Consider the following 21,348-nt stretch of genomic DNA (forward strand, 5'->3'; position numbering starts at 1 on the left):
TGGTGTTGAGGTCTCGTTCGATCTGGGCTCGTTTGGAACAATTATGTAGGCATAACTATACGAAAGGTATGTGGGAAAGGGGGGGGGGCTGCTACAGCCACTATCGTGATGGCAAAAAAGCTCAACTGGTACAGCACGAACCACCACACAGGCAACGACAGGCAAAGGTTGTCAGGGTGCGTCGAGGTGTCGGAAGACAATCAACGAGATTTAAGTCTCTGCAGTACACCTCGGCACTTGCCTTGGCATTACTTGGTCACCCAGGGGTCAAAGGGCTTTGACCCGTACGCACGAAGATCGCCCTGCTGGTGGCGTGGACAGGTCGTCCATCACCCCTCCTGAGCGCCACTATGAGGGCATTGCCGTGGTGGCAACCAAGGACGCCCTGCTCAGGGTTGGATCGAATCCTGCTGGCACTGCAGAGATCTATGAAGTTGTTAACCCTATTCCAGAGTCTATTTCACTAACCCGGGGAGAACTCCCCAATTGCCGACTTCGTGACACTTTCACGATTTTCGGGTTGCGGGCGAAACTGAGTCACATGCTTACGCATGAGTTTCTTCACCGTACCTGACTGTGGTTTTAAGGGGTAGCAGCGGGTGGAAACTCCCTTAGCGCGGCTGGGACCATGTCTCGGGCGGCTCGCCACGGCCCGGTCGGCCGCCCGGCGCCCGAGAATGGGCTGCACCGGCCTCTATTATTGCTTAGAAATCAATGAAAAATTTGACTTTTTGAAAAAGTGGCCATGCTAAGCCACAATTTAAGGACCAAGGAATCGTTTTTATTCATTGGATTTGACCAACAGACATATTATAACAGTGAATTTCTCTCCGAAACTTTTCGGCGGCGACGCGCTGACCTGCGAGCTACGGCTATCCTACGCATAGCAAACTTAATCCGTTTCGTTCTCAGCAATCGTTCATCGCATTGCAAATCCGAGGACAGATTCGGAATCTGCGTGAAATTTCCTGTGGCGTAGGACGTATCGTTATATTTAAAACTCTCAAGATAAAGTGTAGTCATAAGAGGGAAAATAACCTAAAATGACCTTGAAAAACCGGCAAATTTAACGTAGTTTTCTGATTATAACTACACTTGCGGCATCTTGAAGATGAAAAAATCCTCTTTACTTTTAACCTACAATCGTCCATATAGCCCAAGGATTACACCTTTTAAAACGTAATCAAAACCCTATACAAACATAGGAACGGTTTTAATTTAGGTTTTCCTTGGGCTACATGGACGATCGTAGGTAAAAGTAACGGGATTTTTTCATCTTCAAGATGCCGCAAACCGATTGCCAAAAAGTTAAGAACTTCCGGAGAAAATTGTCGCGCAGTGAAATTTTGTATGTTTTGTCGGCTTTTGCTGCATTCCCTATAACTCCCTTACAACTGAAGACAAAACAATTTTTTTTTTGAAAATGTTGTAAAAATTCTGTTTTTTTATTTGTTTTTTACCGCTTGTCTCTAAGAGGTATATTTCAAAAAATCATCGTCATCGAAAGAGGTAGGGAAAACCCCCCTGAAAAAAGGTACGGGGACGAGACTGCCCCCTTAAGTGGGTCATTTTTGCCCAAATCTGCCTAAAAACCAGGGAGACTTGTCCCCACGAACAGGTCGTCCTAACCAACCTTTTTGGTTTCAGTGCATACCAATATAAAAGAGGTCAGTCTCATTCGAATCATTGATAACTCCGAAATCGAGTTCAGGGATTTCGTGTGACGTTTCAGGGACAATCGTGGGAGGGCAGCTTTTCGTTTCCTTGAGTTGTAGCACCACGACGAGGTACGTCGTGACTGCGGTCAGCACCTGCAACGCGTCCAGCACGCCCAGACAAACAGGGTGAATAGGTTAAAACTGCCAATTATTGGAGTGCGAGTACAGGCACGACCAGAGGTCAAAAGACGTCACTATTCGGGACAGCTCGCGGAACTTAAGTATCTGAAACCATCCGCTCGTAAGGATCGAATGGCTGCAACATAATTAATATCTAACGGGGAATCCCAAGCAAACGAGTGGCAAATCTGTCAAATGTGGCACTAGCGTTTGCAAGGAATACTCTATCCCTTCTGTTGAAGGCATGTAGACTTACGGAGGCAACCAACGGAAAGTCGAGTTCAAACAGGCCACAGGCGCTGAAGGTGACCTGGTGGTGCAAGAGCTGACATGTGAACACCTCGAGCTGCAAGATAAACAAACATCAACAGACAATTACAGTTAAACCATTTGTCAGGACTTCAAATCAACTGAAAATAAAATTTCATCAAAAAATTCATTTTTGGTTTATATGTTTACTTCTGGTTGTTTGTTGAACCTTTTGATTAAAAAGCGTTTCTCCTTTGTTATCAGTGTAAAGAAAGATGATCGCACGGTAAAAACTGATCCTGGGTTTTCCAGGAATCGCCTATCTCCTTACCGTAGGCTTCCTGAGAAAACCAGGCAACGTTTTTACCGTGTGGGTTCGGGGGCATAAGATATCGAAAACAATTTCGAGATTAAATTTTAAATGTCGCGCGCAAGGTTCTGCTTAAGCGTTAATATTATATCCCGTAACTTCTGATTTCTTTTGAAAAGGATAGGTTATTATTCTGGCTTCTTGTATTTGTTTTGGGAAGTTCCATACCCCTAACCTTTATCGAACACTGTCGTAAGTTACGTTATGAAAGCAGGGTATGTTCAATGTTATGTTGAGGATCCCTGATTCTATGGTCAGGAACTTCCGCAGAACCGAGTATTACCGTATGCGTACCTGCTTCCGTTCCACGCCTTTCGGTGGGACGTGGTTCATTAGGGTGCCGACCAGCGCCCCCGTCTGCTGAGCCTGCCAGCACAAGGGATCGTGGGATAAGCAGTCGGAATGCTTAATTTCAAGTAACGCCCTCCTTTTTCACTAAGAATTGTAATTGTCCTACGGTGAAAGGGTGCGCCGACAAATTAAGGTGGAGATCTTCTCCATAATATCAAAGAAGTTCGTCAAAATATCTAGAAGGTACAGTGAATTCTCAATGGTACGTTATGAAGTCAGCTACACCACCATAATATGGAACATTATCACCATGATATGGAGAATCTTCACTGTACAACATTTGGAGTGCAGTCTTGCTTGAGCAATACCATATTTTGGCCGATTTTAAGTATAACCTAACTTTGGGTGAGGATTATTTAATCACCTTAATTCGGGCGACAAAGGTTTCATGACCCAAATTTGGGCGATTTAAGACAATACAAGCTACAGAGAGTATTATCACCTAACTTTGGGTGAGAACACCTTCATTACCCAAATTTGGCAATAAAATTATTCTCATCCAAATTCGGGTGGAAAAGAATACCTCACCCAAAATTTTAGCCTCTGTAATTCTCAGTGTTCTCGCCCAGAACGTTATTTGTAGCTACAAACGAACGGAGGCTGCGCACCTTAAGAAGGAAATCGTTTGCAAAACGACAGATTTTGTAGGTGATTCAAAGAAAAACTTCTTTGTAGCCTACGACGAACTTCTGTGCGGCCTGCGAAGGGATTTTTCTTTAAATTACAAACAGAATCGTTTCAATTACAAACGAATTCCTTCGCAGTCTGTAGGCCTCCGTTTTCTCTCGAAGAGCCCGTTTTCTGTACATTAAGAAGAGCGTCCTTCGTAGAGTTTAAAGTTTCAGCAGGGATCCCTAACTTGAAAATTTATCTTAAGCGTAAAAGTTACAACCCGAGACTTCTGATTTCTTTTGAAACTGATAGGTTATTATTCTGGCTTCTTGTATCTGTATTTGGAAGTGGTTGCAACAGTCCATACCCTTAACCTTTATCGAACACCGTCGTATGTTACGTTATGATAGCAGGGAGTGTTAAATGTTTCGTTAAGTTAAGGATCCCCGAGTGTAAGCAGCATCGTTGAAAAAGGCTTGCCTCCTGCTTGGCTTTGGAGCAGGGCCACACGAGCAGCAAGACGCGGCCCAGGTGCGCCAGGAGCCAGCACGCCTGCATGGGGATGAAAAACGTCTGGGCGGAGGACGCGAGCGCGGAGAAGAAGTAGTTGGACTTGAGCACCAGGTGCAGCAGCAGGTTGAGTGTGTCCACGAGCAGCACGGGGCCGAAACGGTGCGTCAGCTTGTGCGTGCTCTCGCACAGCAGTGAGTGCGCATCGCTTAGTCGCTTAAGCTGTGTGTGCACTGCAAAACAAAAAAAGTTTGTTTTGTGACACGAGTTGCATGGGCGGCGAGTATGTCCCAACTGTAGAGGACTGAGAAGAAAACAGTAACCTGCGTTCTTTTCTGTGAGGTGAGATATTAAAACTCAGTAGTCACTAAATTCCTCTTTGAATGGACGAAAAATGTCCTCCGAGTCTCTGTTCCATGCGTCTTGATTTAGGATGTAACCCGGATGCCACCCCTCCGCGGGTCAGTGCAGGAAAGAATCGACCACAGCAGAAGAGGACAAAATCACACACACCTATTTTTGTCGGAATTTTCACAATTCGATGCTTGGAAATACTCCCTGCTGGTAATTGGTACCCGGCAGAATCGCGTTACAGTACTAGCAAATCTCTAAATGAAGTAGGGCGTTCAATTTTTTTAAGGGTCAGAAAGGCTTACAATTATAAAAACCCCTTCAAATTATCTCGATTAAAACGCACGCTTAAAACCTTAGTAAGTATTTTGAGCATAAAAAGTGCAAACTACTTTACTCCTTGAGTAAATAATTCGAAAATTACGAAGTATTTTCTTTGTAAGTTTGTGAATGCTCAAAACACTTTGTTGCAACAAGCTGCTTTTCTTAGTAAGGCCTAAAATAGTTTGTAAGGTTTCCAGAGTGCGCTCACTTACGAGTGTCCGCCCAGTCCTCGCCGCGCTCCTCGACAAGCTCCTCGACGGTCATCACCCAGAACGTGGACGTAGCCCTGGTAGGGCAGAGAACACCTGCAACATCGACATCTGCAATCGCCCGTGCCTGTCTTACCCGACACACTGTGACATGCAGTACAGTGAAGTCGATGTCACCACATGTTGATGAGGATTTTTGTATCGCCTAAATTGGCGTGCAGGTCTCTTCGATAAAGCATCTATCTAATAGGTAGCAGATACGCCTTTTGTCGCCCAAATAGCGATAAGGAGACCTTAAACCGAATTAGGATGATTAAATAATCTTCAGCAAGATTTGGGTGATAGAGTGAGTATACCTCGCCCAGAATTTGGCACTCATCAAATCATCACAGTGTTCTTCCGGAGGCTCCTCACCATCATTACGACCTCCGCTTGTTTCCCTCTGGAGTTCGTGCACAGCAAATGTCTCACGGTGAAAGGTTGCACCATCATATTATGGTGGAGATTTTCTCCATAATACCAACGAAATTCATCAAAATATCTATTAGGTGCAGTGAATTCGCAATGGTATGTTACGAAGTCAGCTGCACCACCATAATATGAAAAATTTTCACCATAAGATGGAGAATCTTCTTCACTGTAGAACATTTAGAGTGCTACGAAGTCAGCAGCACCACCATAATATGGAACATTTTTACCATAATATGGATAATCTTCACTGTAGAACATTTAGAGTGTGGGCACATGAGGAAAGATTTGGGGAAAACTTTTGGGAGTAACTTTGGGTGCCTTTTTGACCGTTTCACTCGGCGCGGTCTAGACCACGTTTGGTTTTCCAGTGTGTACCTTGGGCCTGATGCCGCGCGTCGTCGTCGAGGGCCCGGAGGCGCGCATTCAGGGTCCGGAAGCGCACTAACACACTGTAGGCGTCGTGGGTGAACAGGGCCTCCAGGACGTAGATGCCGAGGTTGTTGAACAGGTTGGGCAGGTTTATGGCGAATACGATGGCGTTCGTGAAGAGGGCCACGAAGACCATGTCCAGGAACGCGAGCAGCACGAGCGCCGCCAGCCACCACAGCAGCACGGACGGCACGCGGGCTGACCTGCGCCGAAGAAGCCGGTCCACCTGCACCGTAAAGAAGGTGTGGCTGACGTTAGCTTGCCTCGGTTGGACTTCACTTGAATTCTCATTAAAAATAAAAATATATGCTGCCACCTTTTGGCGACAAAGTGCCTTCGCAGTTTCGTTTCGATGTCTCGTTTGGTTTGGCATATATGTGGGCGTAAGACGATGGAAAATCGAATTTTGCAGCGCTTATACGATACGCCCTAGGGGTATACATGGGTCAGAGGGAAACAATATTTTGAGACATCCCAGGTCTGAAAATCCGCTACTAAGGGGTAAATTTCACATCCGGTAAGAACGGGATCCGCTGCCACACACCGGATCCGCTTTCTCACAGGATCCTGTATCGAACAGGATCCGGTGTGTGGCAGCGGATCCCGTTCTTACCGGATGTGAAATTTACCCCTTTAAAGCGGATCCGGTGTGACCACAGTGGATCCGCTTTCACTATAGCGGATCCGGTGGTCACCACAGCGGATCCGGTGTCAACATAGCGGATACGGTAACCACAGAGGATGGCCTTTAGCGGATCTTGTATGATCTTAGTGGATCCTCTTAGCGCGATGCAACCTTTATTTGGAAGACAATAAAAAGACATTTAAACTCTGAAAAGAGGGTTCCGGGTTAATGAAACCGAGTCCGATCCGAATCTGCAATCCGTTTGTCGCTATCATCGGCGGTTTAAAAGATAGCGAAGTTATGTTGTTGAATTGCAATGATATTCAAATGGCCCTAGTGAATTCTCATCAATAAACCCTGTACCAATTTTGAGGTCAAAATACCAAAAACTTTCGATTTTATAGCCTCTTTATTTTTGGAAATCCGTAGAGGATCCGCTGAGGTTAGTGGATCCGGTAGAGCTGAGCGGATCCGGTATGGCTTTAGTGGATCCGGTATGGCTTTAGAGGATCCTGTACAGAGCGGATCCTGAATAGCCTCAGCGGATCCTGTGCTTAGCGGATCGTAGAGGATCCGGTGCGGCCAAAGCGGATCCACTGTGCCCCATAGAGGATCCACTAAAAGCATAGCGGATCCACTACGACCTTAGTGGATCCCGTAAAGACTAAGCGGATCCGCTGTGGGCAGAGCGGATCCGCTGTAGGCAGAGCGGATTTTCAGACCTGGGATATTCCAGAAGAAATACGAAGTTTTCATGAGATAGCGCATGACCTTTAAACTGTGGCATGACTCAGGACCACGAACACGCCCGAAAGCTGTTTAAAATGTTACGAAGTATTTTGAGCACATGTAAGATACAAGCTATTAAGCAGTGCTGTTAAAGTTAATTTAACGATTAACGAAGTTAAGTAACGCCGTTAAAGTTAATTAACGAATTAACGTTAACTCGATAACATTGTCTGAAAGCCTTAACGTTAACTAGTTAAGTTAATTTCGTGTGTTAACTTCTTAACGCCGCTAAAGTTAAGTGCGCGCGGACGCGTTTTCAAATTTTGCCGCCGGATCGGCGCGAGCCACCACAATCTTCGTTCGCTTCGTTCCTTGCCGTGTCGGCGCATGCGCGTTGACGCCTGCCGCGCATACCCCCTCCACCTCGCCACTCGCCCAGCTCGCCCACTGTTGTTTGTTTATCCGTGGCGTGCCGTGCGGCGGAAAGTCTCGACGTTTCTAGTGCTGTGAAAACTGATATCATGATGGATGAAGAAAATGAGATTAATCAGATTGAAGACGAGGCGGAGGAGGAGCAAGGAGAGGCCGATGGTAGTGCCGAAGATATGCCATGGAGCAGCTACAATGCCACATTTGCGTTTGTGAAAGAGAAAGAGGGCGGCAAGGGCCAAAGCTTCATTGCGCGATGTCGTCTTTGTGGCGAAGAAAGGTCGGCCCATTACACCTCAACCCAGAACCTGAGATCTCACTTGGAGGTATGTTATTTATATTCAGCTTCTCAGTTCAGGTCGATTCCATGTCTCAGCGATTTGTGGTGTCATGGCCTGCGTATCCTAACCTCACTTTTTTATTTCAGCGGAAGCACAAATGGTCTCAGGCGCAATTGAATGAGCTGAAAGTTAAACCAACAAAAGGCAAGAATTGGGGTGATAAAAGTAAGAAAGCAAGCAGTGCGTCAAGAACAACGGCTACGTTTTTCAAACCTCGTCGAGCAGCTACTCAAAAGAATTTGGATGATTTGGTCGTTAGACTAGTGGTTTGTGAGACTCTACCACACAGAATTGTTGATTCTCCCCATTTCAAAGCACTTGTCCTGTTCGGCGCACATCAAGATTTGAGAGTAACTTGTCGACAAACATTACGGAAGAGATTAGATGAACATTATGAAGTAATGAAGAAGAACACTGTTAAAAAAATTTAATTACATTTTCATTACATGGTAGTGAAGCTATAATCATTACAACGTAATTAAAGTTTTCATTACATACATGTTATTAAAATTTTCATGACAGTGTACTGAACGAATGTAATGAAAATTTTAATGACAAAAACGTAATGAAAATGATCAAAGTTGACGCAAATTACGCAACTTTTCGTTTGGATTGGACATAGGTTCAAGTGGATTCACAACGACTCTGACAGCAGAGGAGAGGTAAAAATTAAGTGACCCAGGACGACTTAAGTCTGAGACAGTTTAGTTGCCTGAACAAGGGAGATCGGGTGCTGACCTACCAAACGGCAGGCCGTAGACGCCCTCGAGCAACATCAGAAAAACCTATTTGGTCACTTCAAATATCGCTCTTTTCCCCCATACTCTTCGCCATTAGTTTAACAATCCAGCACTTCACATAAAACACGGATAAATTTCAGAATATCTCCTCCCGTTTTAAACTTTTTATACAAAATACAGAGTTGAGAGTAATCCCCGTGTACCATGCGACACCTAGCGGCAGACTTGCGAATGACAGGTTTGGCATATGACGCCGTGATGGACGATTGTACGAGAAAAATTGATGTTGGCAGCCAATAGAAGGCTAAGTTAGTTTGAGTAAGCCTAGCTTAATCCTGGACAAATCCAAACAATTTCAGTCATGCCTAAATATTTTTGAAAAATTCAGTGACATGTCATGAAAATTTCATGACAAGCTGCATAATGTAATGAAACTTTCATTTCATGGCTAATGTCATTAAACTTTATGACCTGGGTAATGGAATTTTCATTTCAATGTAATGAATGTGGAAATGTAATTAAAAATAATGACGTTTAATGAAAAATAATGTCAAAACTGTCATTAAATTTCATTCATTTTTAACAGTGAAGTTAAAAGCTGCTATGGCCACTGCAAAGTATGTGTCTACAACTGCCGACGGTTGGTCCAAGTTCCGACGCGGCTTTTTGGGCATGACCGCGACTTGGCTTGACCCGGATACCATTGTCCGGTCCAAAGCCGCTTTGGCGCTGCGGCGATTGAAGGGCAGGCACACACATGACCGCCTGGCAGCAACAATGTCCGGGATCCATGCAGAGTACGACTTGGCAGTGCCCAAGTTGGCCAAGACAATTACGGACAGTGCCTCTAACTTTCGAAAGGCGTTCAAGGTCTTTGCTGCCCCGGCAAAAAAAGGTACGTGAAATTGTGATGCCGCACAGTGGGCCAGAAGACAGGTGGAGCGGTCAAATTTCTAGACGCGTTTTGAGCTCCAGAGTCGCTAAATGGGACTCGAACCGAACGTGTGACCCCACCAATGGATAGCTCTCCGAACGAGGAGAGGTGGGGTCACACGTTCGGTTCGAGTCCCATTTAGCGACTCTGGAGCTCAAAACGCGTCTAGAATTTTGGCCAATCCACCGGTCTTCTGGCCCACTGTGTGCCGTGCCGCGCGGCCGCTACGCTGCGGCCGCCACCGCCACTGCGGCGCGCGAAGGGTTGCCTACCCCTGCGGCGTTCGTTCGGTGCGCTCGGCCCGGTTGAGGGCCCGCTGGGGCATTCACGCGTTCGTTTCATTAAAATAAATTTCTGTCCTTCGTATGTTGCAGGTGGGGGTGGAGACATGGCTGTGGATTAGGGTGGGCCGTGAAACACGATTTTTCGATATCGCAAACGTAATAGCGCGCCAAAGTTACTTCATGGCAATACAAACTCAACGCGATCTGGGCCAGGTCTGTAACTTAAAGCTTGACCCTCGCGCATCGACGTTGAAAATTCGAAAATTCGACTTTTACGGGTTTTTCTAAAAACATCCATAGAAACTGAACCAGATGTCCAAATGATGTTTGCGAGACGGAAATGGAAACGTCTGATCATGCTTTATCAGTTTAAGACCACCGTGACCCTCTCCGAGCAGTAGGGGACCGATGGGAGAAAATTACAAAATTACAATTTTTTTTTCCGTTTTTTACAAAATGCAAAAATTGCCTTCAGGGTTTGATACGGCCATCCTGACGTCACCGTACCCGAACCATACCCCGAATCATCTTCTCTAAGGGCCCCTTTCCCGTTTTAAGCGCACGGGGTACTCCGGGATCCGTTCACACGTTAGGATTTGGACGCCATAAACACATGTTTTACTAAAAATGCAAATTATCGGTACTTAGGGCACTCGTCTCGTCCGTATGAACTGTAGTGACTCAAAATCGATTACCAGATGGTGTCTTTGCGTCACAGGCACCTACAACCTATGCGATGGATAAGAATAACCTGTATAAACGTGCAGCGACCTTCTGTCGTTAATCCAGACGAGCCAAATACGTTTTAACTCTAGATTAACGAGATTTACAGTGTAAATAGCGTTCTAAAGGTCTCTTCGTCCGATTGTCTATATACTGGTGGGTTCCTGCGACGCAAAGACACCATCTACTAATCGATTCTGAGTCACTGCAGTTCATACGGACGGGACGAGTGCCCTACAGTGCCCTGAGTACCGATAATTTGCATTTTTAGTAAAACATGTGTTTTTGGCGTCCAAATCCTAACGTGTGAACGGATCCCGGAGTACCCGTGCGCTTAAAACGGGAAAGGGGGCCCCTTTGAGAAGATGATTCGGGGTATGGTTCGGGTACGGTGACGTCAGGATGGCCGTATCAAACCCTGAAGGCAATTTTTGCATTTTGTAAAAAACGGAAAAAAATTGTAATTTTGTAATTTTCTCCTATCGGTCCCCTACTGCTCGGAGAGGGTCCCGGTGGTCTTAAACTGATAAAGCATGATCAGACGTTTCCATTTCCGTCTCGCAAACATCATTTAGACATCTGGTTCAGTTTCTATGGATGTTTTTAGAAAAACCCGTAAAAGTCGAATTTTCGAATTTTCAACGTCGATGCGCGAGGGTCAAGCTTTAAGTTAAAGACCTGCCCCAGATCGCGTTGAGTTTGTATTGCCATGAAGTAACTTTGGCGCGCTATTACGTTTGCGATATCGAAAAATCGTGTTTCACGGCCCACCCTACTGTGGATATTGATGAGGAGGAGGAGCAGGAAGACGACGATCCGGATGAGGACGCACATGTTCCCATAGCCATGACAGAGATCCTCGATGCCGAAATGGACTGCACTCTCCCTCCTCACCAACGATGTGCCGCCCACATTGTGAACCTCATTGGCACCCAGGACGTCAAGACGGCTCTGGAGTCAAGCACAACTTGTAGGAAAGCACATGAGGCCACAACTGAGAAGCTAAAGGAGTGGTGGCGCCTCCAAAACCGCTCGGACTTGGTTGCTTCAACTATTCAAGAGAGCCTCGGAGTGAAGCTGCAAGTACCTGGAGACACGCGCTGGAACTCCGAGTTTGATGCTCGTGCGCAGGTAAATAAAATAAAAACAATTATGTCACAAGTTTTAAGTTTTACCTCCCGCCGTTACATTTTTTTATTTCTCACAGATTGTAAAGCTTTTGGATGAAGACGAGGGGAAGCTTAACAACACCTTGGGAAAGGTCGGCCTGCCTAAACTTTCGTCAGCCGAAGTAATGTACCTGCGGGAGTACGTTTGGGTCATGGCGCCTGTGGCTCAGGGTCTTGACATTCTCCAAAGGAGCAATGACATGTATATTGGATATCTAATCCCTACTGTCCTAAGCATTGAGAAGCAGTTAGAGGCGAGGCGCAGTTTCAACGGCAAGCCACTTAAGTACTGTGACGTACTAGCGAGGACGCTTAAGGCTGCTTTGCGGGAGCCTGGGCGGTTCGGGGCTTACTTAGTGGACCGCGAACTGGCCATCGCGGCGCTTCTCATCCCGGCCTTCAAACTGGACTGGTGTACGGATTCTAATTTCCAATTGGAAATAAAAGCTGCTGTCTTGAACGAAATGTCCGAGCTCGAGGTCTCTACTGAGGGAGAAAATCAAGGTAAATAAACTTTTACTTGTCTGTTGTAAGCGACCATTCGCGTAATGATAACTGCACCATGATTTTTTCCATTAGGCCGTGACCGTCAACCAGTGAATTCAGATGGTGTCTTGCCCATGTCACCTCCTCTGAGCCCGGATGACACGTTTTTGAGCCGGTGGCCGAACCGCACCAGCCGCAGAGCGATGAGGAGAGTTGCAGTCAAGAACTCAACCGTTACTTAAGTACTGTAACACGATTGAACACTGTCCAGTCGTGCTTTGCTGTTGGACCGAATGGGAAAAGAGATTTCCCACGCCTAGCCCAATTATTTCTGAAGTTTAACACTGCCTTGCCCGCTAGTGCAGACGTGGAAAGGTTCTTTTCGCATGGGGGGCATGCGTTTAGTCCCAAAAGAAATGGACTCGGGGATGACACGCTTGATAAAGAGTGTTGCTTGAATATGAACGAAATGTATTGGGCCTGAAGTTTGTTTAATTTTCAGCACAACATTGCCTCTCCTAGTCAAATGTTAACATGTTTTTACAATAAAAGGAGAAAAACCTTTGTTTTCTTTAATTTTTGTTTTATTTACTGTTATTTTATTATTTAAACCCATCCAAACATTGAATGGTGCTAAAATGCGCCAAAAAGTCAAATTAACTTTAACTCCGTTAACGCGTTAATTTAACGTTAACTCGTTAAATAGCGCCGCAGAGCCTTAACGTTAACTAATGCGTTAATTCGGTTTGGTTAACGGGTTAACTTGAACTCGTTAACAAAAAATATTAACTTTAACAGCACTGCTATTAAGTTAGTTAAGCGAAGAAATAATTTGTAAATTACGAAGTATTTTCTTTGTAAGCTCATGTATGTTCAATATACTTTAATATTACTAACTCTTTTTCCTTAAAAAGCTTAACATAGTATGTAAGATTTTCACAGTGAGATCATTTCATAAGATCATTTAAACGAGGTGAAATTAGTGTAGTCGGTTCGACCTAGGCACGCTGAGGTACAACCACATGAAAATCACGTTCCTTCGAGCATCGTGTCACATTCGTTTGAACGTGAATAAGCTATTTTAGAGCTGATTCACATCCAAATGAATGTGACGCAACGCTCACAGGAACGTGACACTTAGTCACATTCGTTTCAACGTGATGTCACGTTTTGGCAACGAGAGTGAAGGAGAGCTCGGCAGCTCGGCGGTGTTCTTGGGTTGCCCGTGACTGGCTCGCGCTCACCTCGTGCAGCTGCCTGACGAAGTCGAGGACGCGGTGCCGCGTGAGGCAGGCCATCGTGATCGCCACGGCCCATGTCACCGAGTCCGCCGTGCTGCACACCGCGCTGAACGCGCTGTCCGTCGGGTGGACTTCGTCGCGCTGAAACGAACCCAAAACGCTCAAAAGAAATACGCTCTCAGACTGTTATTGACGTTTTGGCTGAGCGGTAGCGAAGCCCGTTTACTCGGGTGGGGTTAAAAAACTTTTTCTGTCTACGTGCGTGTTAGTGTGCACTACACTGGTGAAACAAAGGCATAAAAATTATGCCCCTAACGGGCGTAAACGATTTACGCCCTTAAAGGGCATAAATCGTTAATGCCTTTGGGAAGGGCATTAAAATTTTGCTTGAAATTCCTATACCATTTACGCCCTTCCCAAGGGCATAAAACGATTATGCCCTTGCAAAGGCGTAAAAGAGTATTTATGCCCTTAAGGGCGTAATTTTTATGCCTTTGTTTTACCAGTGTACTCCTTCTGAACGGCTCGGCCGATCTGGCTGAGATTTTGTAGGGTCATCAGGTATGTCCATGACTCACCACACACCAAAATGCAGCTCCATCTCAATCCACGTGGTCATTGCAGCAAAAAACTCTTTAAAAACGGCCAAAAGTTAACTTTTTGGCCCGTCCCGTGTATTTTTTGTAAAAATGACAGGAAAAGTAGCGATACACATCGGCAACTTTGGCCCGTCCCGTTCATTTAAAAATGCACGAATTTCGCCTATGGGTTATAACCCTAATGGGATTTAAACCTGAGTCTGGGGTCAAAATAGATGTTATTCTCGTCATCAGCGCCCTTAGAAACAGCAGAAAAAAATGCAAAAACTTGAATAAAAAGAATGTTTAAAATATACCCTACTGGGATTTGAACACGGGTCCAAACTTCTCCGATTCGCTTGAAACTGGCACCGTTGGTTTTGTCTCGTCGCCCCGATTCCAAAAATACCCCTACATGTCCTTCTAGCTGTATCCGTTGCCGAAATCCTCCTAGACCCCATGTAAACCATGATGCACCTGCAGCAGCGCCCCCGGGGCTCGGATCGGATTTGCTGCCACCGGGCGGTTCTTAGGGTCACCCAATGCGGCTGCATACCAAATTTGGTCAAGATCGGACCACGGGAAGTCCTCGGCCACAGAGCACGAGCAAACTGGACCACGCGCTAGGCTTACTTGGTACAAATACTTGAAATGCATGACGTAGATGCTGACGGGCAGCATGACGACGAGCTGGCCGACCGAGTAGGCCAGCCAGCACCGCGAGGGAAGCACGGCGTCGTCCACACGGCAGCGGCAGGGAGGCCTCGGCGGCTTCTCGTCCGAGACATCAACGATGCCGTTGGTCTTCCCTCTGGCGCGGCCTGACCCTGCCAGGCACCGGCACCACCCGAAGGCCACCGGGACCAGCCCGAAGGACCTGCCTAGCCGCCACAGCCTGCAAGACCGTGCAATGTCTTATGGTGAAAGGCTGCACCAACTTATCATGGTGGAGATTTTCTCCATAATACCAACGAAATTCGTCAAAATATCTTTAATAAAGTACAGTAAATTCTCAATGGGATGTTACGCAGCCAGCTGCACCACCATAATATGGAACATTTTCACCACAATATGGAGAATCTTCACTGTACAACATTTAGAGTGTGGTAGTCGCTACACTGCAAATGCAAAGGCGATATGATTAAGTATCTTTTTTGGCGATACAATATAGTATGGCCAACAAACGGCAATACCGGAAATCTTGCCTTCAAAACGGCAATGCACAAAGTATCGCCAAAATCTGCCAATAAACTAAGAGCTCTTGACCCCTTGATTTGTCAAATAGTGGCAACACTGACGTATCGCCAAATTTGGCGATACTTTAGTGTATCGCCGCTTTGAAGGCAAGACTTTTCCGTAAGGCCATTTTGGCGATAGTCAATTCCATCGCCAAAAAACGTACCAGAAGTATCCCTCTCGGATTAAAAGTGCAGGCGGCTAGAATCACGGCAGTCAAAGTTCAACGGCCCTCCACATCACTGGGAAAACTAAAGCGTGACTCTAAGCTTGAGTCAAGCATAAGGTTACACTCGTATACGTTACGCTTGAACTGAGGCATGCACTTAACGCACGAAACTTAGCATGTGCATCGTAGCGCATGTTTAATTTCGTGCAATGCGTATGCATTAAGACCTACATAGTAGGCAACAAAGGCATTAAAATTATGAAATTTAAGGGCGTAAACGATTTACGCCCTTGGAGCGGCGTGAATCGTTAATGCCTTTCGGAAGGGCATTAAAATATTGCTTCCTACATCATTCACGGCCTTGCCAAGGGTATTAAACGATTTACGCCCTATTTATGCCCTAAAGAGGGTAACTTTTATGGCTTTGTTTTACCAGTGTACTAACCCTGAAAAGGTGACCTTCCGCTGCACGATGTCCATGGCGGGTGGCGGCGGCCACGAAGGCTCGCATGCGAGCTGGCCTGGTTCAGACCGGGGACTGCCTTGCCCGCACAGCGTCGCCTGCTCATAATGGCTTGTCCATCTCATTTTGCGCGAACCCCCACCAAATCCCTCTCCCCTCCTTTGCTTCCTTCCAGCTGGCGGTCACCAATTTACGGCCCTGGCGTTTTGGGGCGTTGTCCGTCACCACTCTCCTCTATGCCCAAGTCCCCGGCGGAGCCCAGCGGTGTCAGGGTCATCCACTACTGTTAAAATTGATCTCCGGGATTTATGAGGGTATCCCTGGGAAAAACTGTCGCCGAACGCATCGTCTTGAAGACACTGGGATTTTTTGTGCCTTGCGAAGATTCGTCGTAATACAACGATTCTCCGCAAATTGACGTAGGTTCTTCGTGATTTCACAAATGGCGTGGATTCATAGAGGGACGGGGACGGTCGGCACACTCTCAGACAGACTATTGACTTTTAGTACATGGTATTGACATTTTGTCGATAGTACCTCTAGTTTTTTGTGCAACAGTACCCTATAGAAATACGGATTTAAGCAGGAAAAATTTCGTGCATGAAAAACTCAACCAAAAATGACGAGACATTCGTAAATTTACGAAAACAATGTCAACCTTATACAAATTCTTCCTTGGGATGTATGAACGAAGCACTTGTTTGTTCATGTAACGAGAAACCCAGAACATTTTACAAATAACTCGTACAATGTCGAATGATTTATAAATTTGACGAAAAACTCATCCTGTTAATTTGTTTGTAAAATTACGAGTTTGCTATAGGAAAATTTTAGTCCGAGTTCGTTATTTTACAACAATTTTCTGTCTGTGTACAACGTGCCCCCACCCTTTTTTTTTTTAATTCCCAGGGGTGAGCGGCGGCAGTCGCGACCAGCTAGGTCACGGTGGTCCCCGCAGGCGCCGTCCCTGCGGAGGCTTCCCCACCCTCCCCCACCCCCTGCCTGCAACTGCGAGGTGCGCCGTGCGTGACGGTACTCCCGCCCCGCAGCACAGTGGGCCTGAAGACCGGTGGAGGCGGATAAAACTCTGGACGCGTTTTGAGCTCCAGAGTCGCTTGATGTGACTCAAACCGAACGTGTGACCCCACCAATGGATTGCTCTCGGAACGAGGAATCCATTAGAGGGGTCACACGTTCGGTTCGAGGCCTGTTTAGCGACTCAGGAGCTCAAAACGCGTCCAGAATTTTGGCTGCCGCCACTGCACTGCAAGAAAAAACCACAACGAAAGTACACAAATATCTGGCAAATTTTTTATCAGGAAAATTTTTTGTTGAGTGCTGTGCAGTCCGGGCTTCGTTATGGGTTGTACAATTCTCGTCGTACTTTGTACAATCCCGGTTGTACTTTTGATGTACAGTTTTTATTGTAGTTTTGATGTACTTTTCACACTTTTTCTAGCAGTGTGGTCTGCCGACACATTGTGGTTCCGTTCCTCGGCGTTCGTTGGTGGCGCTCACTGCAGCAGCTTTTTCTCGAGGCACCAGGACGTCATCTTGCAGTTCTGAGCGTTCTGGCGGTTGGCGCACCAGTGAGACGGCCCGTAGGTGCAGGGGTTGGTGCCAACGGCGTGTGGGCCGCCGTGGCCGTGCGGCACGGCCTCCACGACCGCGAACAGCGCCAGCAGCGCGGCTAGCGACACCAGGACGACGACACACAGGCGGGGCATGGCTGCGAGAACAGAGTCACACACTCTTAATGTGTTAGAGTGTAAGGCTGCACCACCATATGGTGAAGATTTTCTCCACAATGCAAACGAAATTCTTCCAAATATCTGTTCACTGAATTCCCAATGGTGTTACAAGCTCTGGTGCCAAAACTACAGTTCCTGAACTGCAATTTTTGGTAATAACAAACTGCAGAATAGGTATAGTTTCAGTTTGCTTAAGGAACTGTAGTTTGATGTGTGAACAAACTGCTTTCCGGCTGAACAGTTATTTGTTGCCCAGGTATTAATTACAATCTGTAGTTAAAGAGTGAAGTTAAAAGTCTTTTGATACTGTAGTCCACTACTGAAGTTGCACTACAGATCCTTCCACCAGGGAAGTCAGCTGCACCACCATAACAGAGAATCTCCATTTGTGGGTCGGGTCATGCTAGGAGAGTATAACCACCTTTTAAGGGTCCTCTGGAACAGCAACCCGTAAGATCTGAAACCTTAAGTTTCTTGCGAACGATACTCCTCCCGAAACGCCGTTAGTTTTGGACAAGCGACCGCGCAGACCAACGACCGAAGATGTGCCTTATTTGAGGAAATGCACGAAATGGCCAACGATCCTAACCTAAATGTCTGGCTGGCTGGGGCAGCAAACCACTGTTTTGATACCAAACTAACCTGCGTGGAGTGGCGCAACACCACGGTGTCTGGCCTACACTCTGCAAACTGAAGTGAGTGCCAGGCATGCACTTCTGAGTGCATGCAGGCACACACTTCTGAGTGCATGCAGACACACACTTCTTTGCTTTTGCTGCCTGCCTCAGACACACACTTGCTTGTATGCATGCATTAGTGACGGCAAGTGTGTGCCTGCCTGGCATGCACACTGTGGCAAAAAGCTACGGAAAGTTCTAAGAACAGCTTGTGGTAATTCTCCGTAGCCCCTTGTCAGCATTCTCCGTAGGCTCTTTGAGTATTTTCCGTAGGACCGCACAGTATTCTCCGTAGGACCTTACAGTGTTCTCTGTAGGACTATACAATCTTCCAGGTCCTACGGAGAATACTGTAAGAGCCTACGGAGAATATTGATAAGAAAGCTACAGAGAATCCTGGCAAAAAAATTAACAGAACTTTCCGTACTTTTTTGCCACAGTGCAGAAAAGAAGTGTGTGCCTGCAGGGCATGTACCAAGAAGTACATGCCTGTGCCTGGCACACACTTGAGTTTGCAGAGCACCTTACGCAGCTTATGGACTAAACAAAGGCATACGCTGAGCTGGAAGCGTTCGGCTCACTCACCTGATGGCGGTTTACACGTGCGGTCGCGCAAAGTTTTCAAGTAAATGGCGACCGGCCCGCCGACACAGGGCTTCATACTCGCGACACGAAGACAAACGGACCGGGGTGGAGGGGAGAGACGGTCGTGCACGCGCTCAAAGGAAAAAAAGTGCTCGCGAAAAAGCTGTTGGGTGGAAAATCCTTGGATTTTGAGTGGGTGGCAGCGTCTGAATGTAACCGCTACTAGTAGTACGCGTGCACTGTGGAAAAAAGCTACGGAAAATTCTGTAAACAGCTTGTGTTAATTCTCCGTAGGCTCTCACAATATTTTCCGTAGGACCGCACAGTATTCTCCGTAGGACCTTACAGTGTTCTCCGTAGGACTATACAGTCTTCTAGGTAGAGAATACTGTACGGACCTACGGAGAATACTGTAAGAGCCTACCGAGAATATTGATAAGAGGGCTACGGAGAATCCTGGCAAAAAAATTAACAGAATTTTCCGTACCTTTTTGCCACAGTGATGCACTAACCTCTCCAAAAAGTCTACAGAGCTCTTGCTTTGCACCAACGAGGAAAATAAAGGCGGTGTTCAATTGCTTCGTATCGTGTACAGAGGTTTCGTAGTATTCAAACGGCGTTGCTTCGTCACATCAAGGAATTCTCACCGCCCTGCATTCATACACCATCCTCTCATTTCGTAACGAATGTGACGTCATTCGTTGACAGTGCGCTCACCTCGTGAAGAACCGGCCATGGCAAGCAGGCATCGTGACTGAGTGACAAGCAGGTGCACCAACCGACGACATTTGCAAGTGAATTTGGGGGGAAACGACGGAGAAGGCTACTCTACAAACGCAAGTCCACCCATCGGATTGGCGAAAATCGATGTCCAACATCAAAACCGTCAGAAAAGCAAAGACCACTACAAAAGCTGGGAAACAGTCATAACATCTTTTCGGGTTGTCCTGTCAAGAAACGGGCGCCGGATTCGTGTTCCTCGCGTGATTTTACACAAGATACCACATTTTGAGCTCAATCGAGTGCACTGCGCAGAGGCGTCCGAAACGAGGGGGTTAAACATTTCCGTAATACCCTGTACACAAAAGTCGGGTATTACACCATAATACGCGTAATAGTAATACATTTTGGGACCAAAAGTATAAAAAAAATGTCATTTTTCAATGAAATCGAGGCGTAACATGCGTAATACAAGTGTAATACCCCGTAATAGAGAGTAGTCTGTACAAGGTTCACCGGAGTGTTTACCCCCTCGGTCCGAAAGGTGGTTTTTCAATTTTTGGCAAGAGAAAAGTCAACAGAGGAAACGAAAATGGCCCATAGAATCTGAACCATGCATGTTTCGGTCCAGAAGCTTCAGGGCCTTTCTTAGACCCACAAGCACTACCGTTGGCCAAAATATAGAGGAAATCGTCTTAGGTCGTACGCCACGATCGGACTTCTTGAAAAAAATCTCATTCAACGAACGTCAACGAAAGCAGATGATACCCGTTTGCTTTTCTTCTACGGCACTTTTAAAAGCCTACAAAGCATTTGCTTCATAACTACAAAGAAAATGAAGGCTTTGGAGGATTGCTTTGTATTATGAAGGAATACTTCGTATTACGAAGGATTTTGCTTCACAATACGAAGCATTTCTTCGTAGATTTTACAATGCCTTCATTTTCTTCGTATTACGAAGCGATCCCTCGTAGACATTTTACTGTGGGGGTAGTATGGGCTTATTCTAAAGATAGTATTTGAAATTGTGTATGAAATTAAATACTTAGACCAATAAGTCGGTATGCTTGTTTTTCTTCTAAGCTGCTCAAGGTGCGTGCAGGTTACCAACACTGAAATAGGTGCAGGAGAGCTTGGTTCGCTTCGAGTGCGCCCTGAGCCCAGATGCAGTACCTATCACATCAGCGTAGAAAACCAGGCGGAGGTGATGAGGGTCGCGAAATCGAGGTTCACTATTGTACAAGACCCCTGATGAGTAATCAAAGTACTCACTGTCATCAGTGGCTTCGTCTTGGCGAAGGATTTCATCGACAACGTCATCAAATGAGAGATATGCACTCAGAGTGTCCAGGATGGGCACATAACAGAACGTGTCCTTGTTGGGACCCTTGATGTACTTTCTTTTGAAACGCAACCCTTCATCTCCGACCTCAGCAACCTGGGGGGTGGGGGTGGGGGTTGCTGCTCAGTTGAGGGAGCTCTAACCCTTCCTTGTCCTCTCTGATCTCCTGGGCAATCTACATGCGGTGCAATCATGCCCAGAGTGAGAAGTAACTTAACTCATCCTCTTTGAGATGACAGGACTCGAGACACTCAACTATACCTGGTGCACGGATCATCCTTCTCAAGTCTGCATCCTGGATTCCATTCCAAACTAGACGTTTGCGGCCACTAGTTTATTTGTGAAAAATGATCCCCTCGGGGTGCCCAAGCTACCTACAAATTATTGACACATCGAGAAAACTCACCCTGTA

General features: G+C 46.3%; 2 protein-coding genes across 3 annotated transcripts in view; both read right to left on the reverse strand.

Annotated features, from left to right (window-relative positions):
- LOC117648591 overlaps positions 1 to 21,348 on the reverse strand; it is a 282,401-nt gene that overhangs the window by 36,279 nt on the left and 224,774 nt on the right.
- On the reverse strand, positions 1,178 to 16,783 carry LOC117648580 (putative gustatory receptor 28b). 2 transcript variants are annotated; one of them, XM_034391142.1, is made up of 9 exons: positions 15,844 to 16,783; positions 14,666 to 14,888; positions 13,419 to 13,556; positions 5,661 to 5,940; positions 4,818 to 4,910; positions 3,901 to 4,163; positions 2,752 to 2,823; positions 2,095 to 2,184; positions 1,178 to 1,811 (listed from the first exon to the last, which is right to left on the reverse strand). In XM_034391142.1, the coding sequence occupies exons 1-9, from the start codon at positions 15,984 to 15,986 to the stop codon at positions 1,644 to 1,646; spliced, it is 1,470 nt and encodes a 489-aa protein (XP_034247033.1). In that variant the 5' UTR covers positions 15,987 to 16,783; the 3' UTR covers positions 1,178 to 1,643. The 2 variants fall into 2 exon arrangements, with proteins under 2 accessions (XP_034247033.1, XP_034247032.1); XM_034391141.1 differs by having other exon boundaries at positions 1,179 to 1,811; positions 14,627 to 14,888.

The sequence above is a fragment of the Thrips palmi genome, unplaced genomic scaffold (genome assembly GCF_012932325.1).
Source record: "Thrips palmi isolate BJ-2018 unplaced genomic scaffold, TpBJ-2018v1 HiC_scaffold_3, whole genome shotgun sequence".
Lineage (NCBI taxonomy): Eukaryota > Metazoa > Arthropoda > Insecta > Thysanoptera > Thripidae > Thrips > Thrips palmi.